This window comes from Psammomys obesus, unplaced genomic scaffold (assembly GCF_907164565.1).
Source record: "Psammomys obesus unplaced genomic scaffold, mPsaObe1.curated_primary_1811, whole genome shotgun sequence".
NCBI lineage: Eukaryota > Metazoa > Chordata > Mammalia > Rodentia > Muridae > Psammomys > Psammomys obesus.
In genome coordinates this window covers 69,161-71,290 of record NW_026590503.1, presented here as the reverse complement: position 1 = coordinate 71,290, position 2,130 = coordinate 69,161, and the positions used below count along the sequence as shown (strand labels likewise).

The 2,130-nt window shown below is 35.5% G+C and overlaps 1 protein-coding gene across 1 annotated transcript in view; it reads left to right on the top strand.

Annotated features, from left to right (window-relative positions):
- LOC129677020 (zinc finger protein 431-like) overlaps window positions 1-1,694 on the top strand; it is a 23,853-nt gene extending 22,159 nt beyond the window's left edge. The window contains exon 4 of the mRNA XM_055607568.1: window positions 1-1,694. This exon is cut by the window's left edge and continues 160 nt beyond it. Coding sequence (XP_055463543.1) covers window positions 1-1,449 — 1,449 coding nt within the window. The 3' untranslated portion in view covers window positions 1,450-1,694.
- Window positions 1,695-2,130: the final 436 nt, after the last annotated feature.

Genomic DNA, 2,130 nt, shown 5'->3' with positions numbered 1-2,130 from the left:
AAACCCTACAAATGTAATCAATGTAATAAAGCCTTTTCACAACACAGCCATCTCCGAATACATAAAAGAACACATACTGGAGAGAAACCCTATGAATGTAAACATTGTGGTAAAGGCTTTGCATGTCTCAGTCATCTTCAAAGGCATGAAAGAATTCATGCTGGAGAGAAACCCTATGAATGTAATCAGTGTGCTAAAACTTTTTCACAACACAGTTCTCTCCGAATACATAAAAGAACACATACCGGAGAGAAACCCTATGAATGTAAACATTGTGGTAAAGCCTTTGCTTATCGTGGTCAACTTCATATACATAAAAGAACACATACTGAAGAGAAACCCCATGAACATATTCAATATGGTGAAGCCTTGACACATTACAGTATTCTCCAAATACATAACAGAACACATTCTGGAGAGAAACTCTATGAATGTAATCAATGTGGTAAAGTCTTTGCATGTCACAGTCATCTTCAAATACATAAAAGAACACATACTGGAGAGAAACCTTACAAATGTGATCAATGTGATAAAGCCTTTTCACAACACAGTTATCTCCAAATACATAACAGAACACATACTGGAGAGAAACCCTATGAATGTAATCAATGTGGTAAAACCTTTGCATATCATGGTTATCTTCAAGTACATAGAAGAACACATACTGGAGAGAAACCCTATGAATGCATTCAATGTGGTAAAGCCTTTGCATGTCACAGTAGTCTCCGAATACATAAAAGAACACATACTGGAGAGAAACCATACAAATGTGATCAATGTAGTAAAGCCTTTGCATTTCTCAGTAGTCTCCGACAACATAAAAGAACACATACTGGAGAGAAACCTTACAAATGTAATCAATGTGATAAAGCCTTTTCACAACACAGTTATCTCCGAATACATGAAAAAACACATACTGGAGAGAAACCTTATAAATGTAACCAATGTGGTAAAACCTTTGCACATCATGGTCAACTTCAAAGACATGAAAGATTTCATACTGGAGAGAAACCTTACAAATGTAATCAATGTGATAAGGCCTTTTTACAACCCAGTTGTCTCCAAATACATAAAAGAACACATACTGGAGAGAAACCCTACGAATGTAATCAGTGTGGTAAAGCCTTTGCATATCATGATTATCTTCAAATACATAAAAGAACACATACTGGGGAGAAACCCTATGAATGTAACCAATGTGGTAAAGCCTTTGCATATCATGGTTATCTTCAAGTACATAAAAGAACACATACTGGAGAGAAACCCTACAAATGTAATCAGTGTGATAAAGCCTTTTCACATCACAAAAGTCTCCAAATACATAAAAGAATACATAATGGAGAGAAACCCTATGAATATAACCAATGTAGTAAAGCTTTTGTATGTCACAGTGATATTCAAAGGCATGTAAGAAATCATACTGGAAAGAAATACTATGAATGCATTTAACATGGTGAAGCCTTTGCACATTATAGTCTTCATTATCACAAAAGTATTCATATTGGAGAGAAACCCTATGAATGTAAGCAATGTTGTAAAGCCTTTGCCCTTCACAGTTATCTCCAAATGCAGAAAAGAACACACACTGGAGGGAAACCTTATGGATGTACTCAATGCCTTTGTGTTATGAGGTCTGCTTAGGATGTGTAGTGGTGCCTTTTCTGTTGTGTAATAAAACATAATGTCTAAGACAATGTATAAAAGTTTAATTTGGCTTGTGGTTCCATAGGGACATAGGATCATTATGAAATTGGCATCACAAATGTCATACATGGCAGCTAAAGTGGGAAGCCCACATTCTCAACCTGCAGCATGAAGCAGAGAGTGGGAACTAGAAATGCTGTATGGATGTAAACACTCAAGCCCACCCCAAGTGACATATTTCCTTCAGCAGGGCAACATTTCCTAAAATTTCCCCAAATGATACCACCAATTGAGAAGGATTGGTTTCTCTTAAATGCTTACATGCTTATTTTCTGTGAGATGAACCAGTTCATGATGAAGAAAAACTGTAGGTAAGCCTTTAGATTCCTCAACACTTGAGTTATAGAAATAAATGCTTAGAATAAATGCAATAAAAACATGACTAAAAATGTGTTTAACAATTTGTTTTAATTTTAATTATGGATG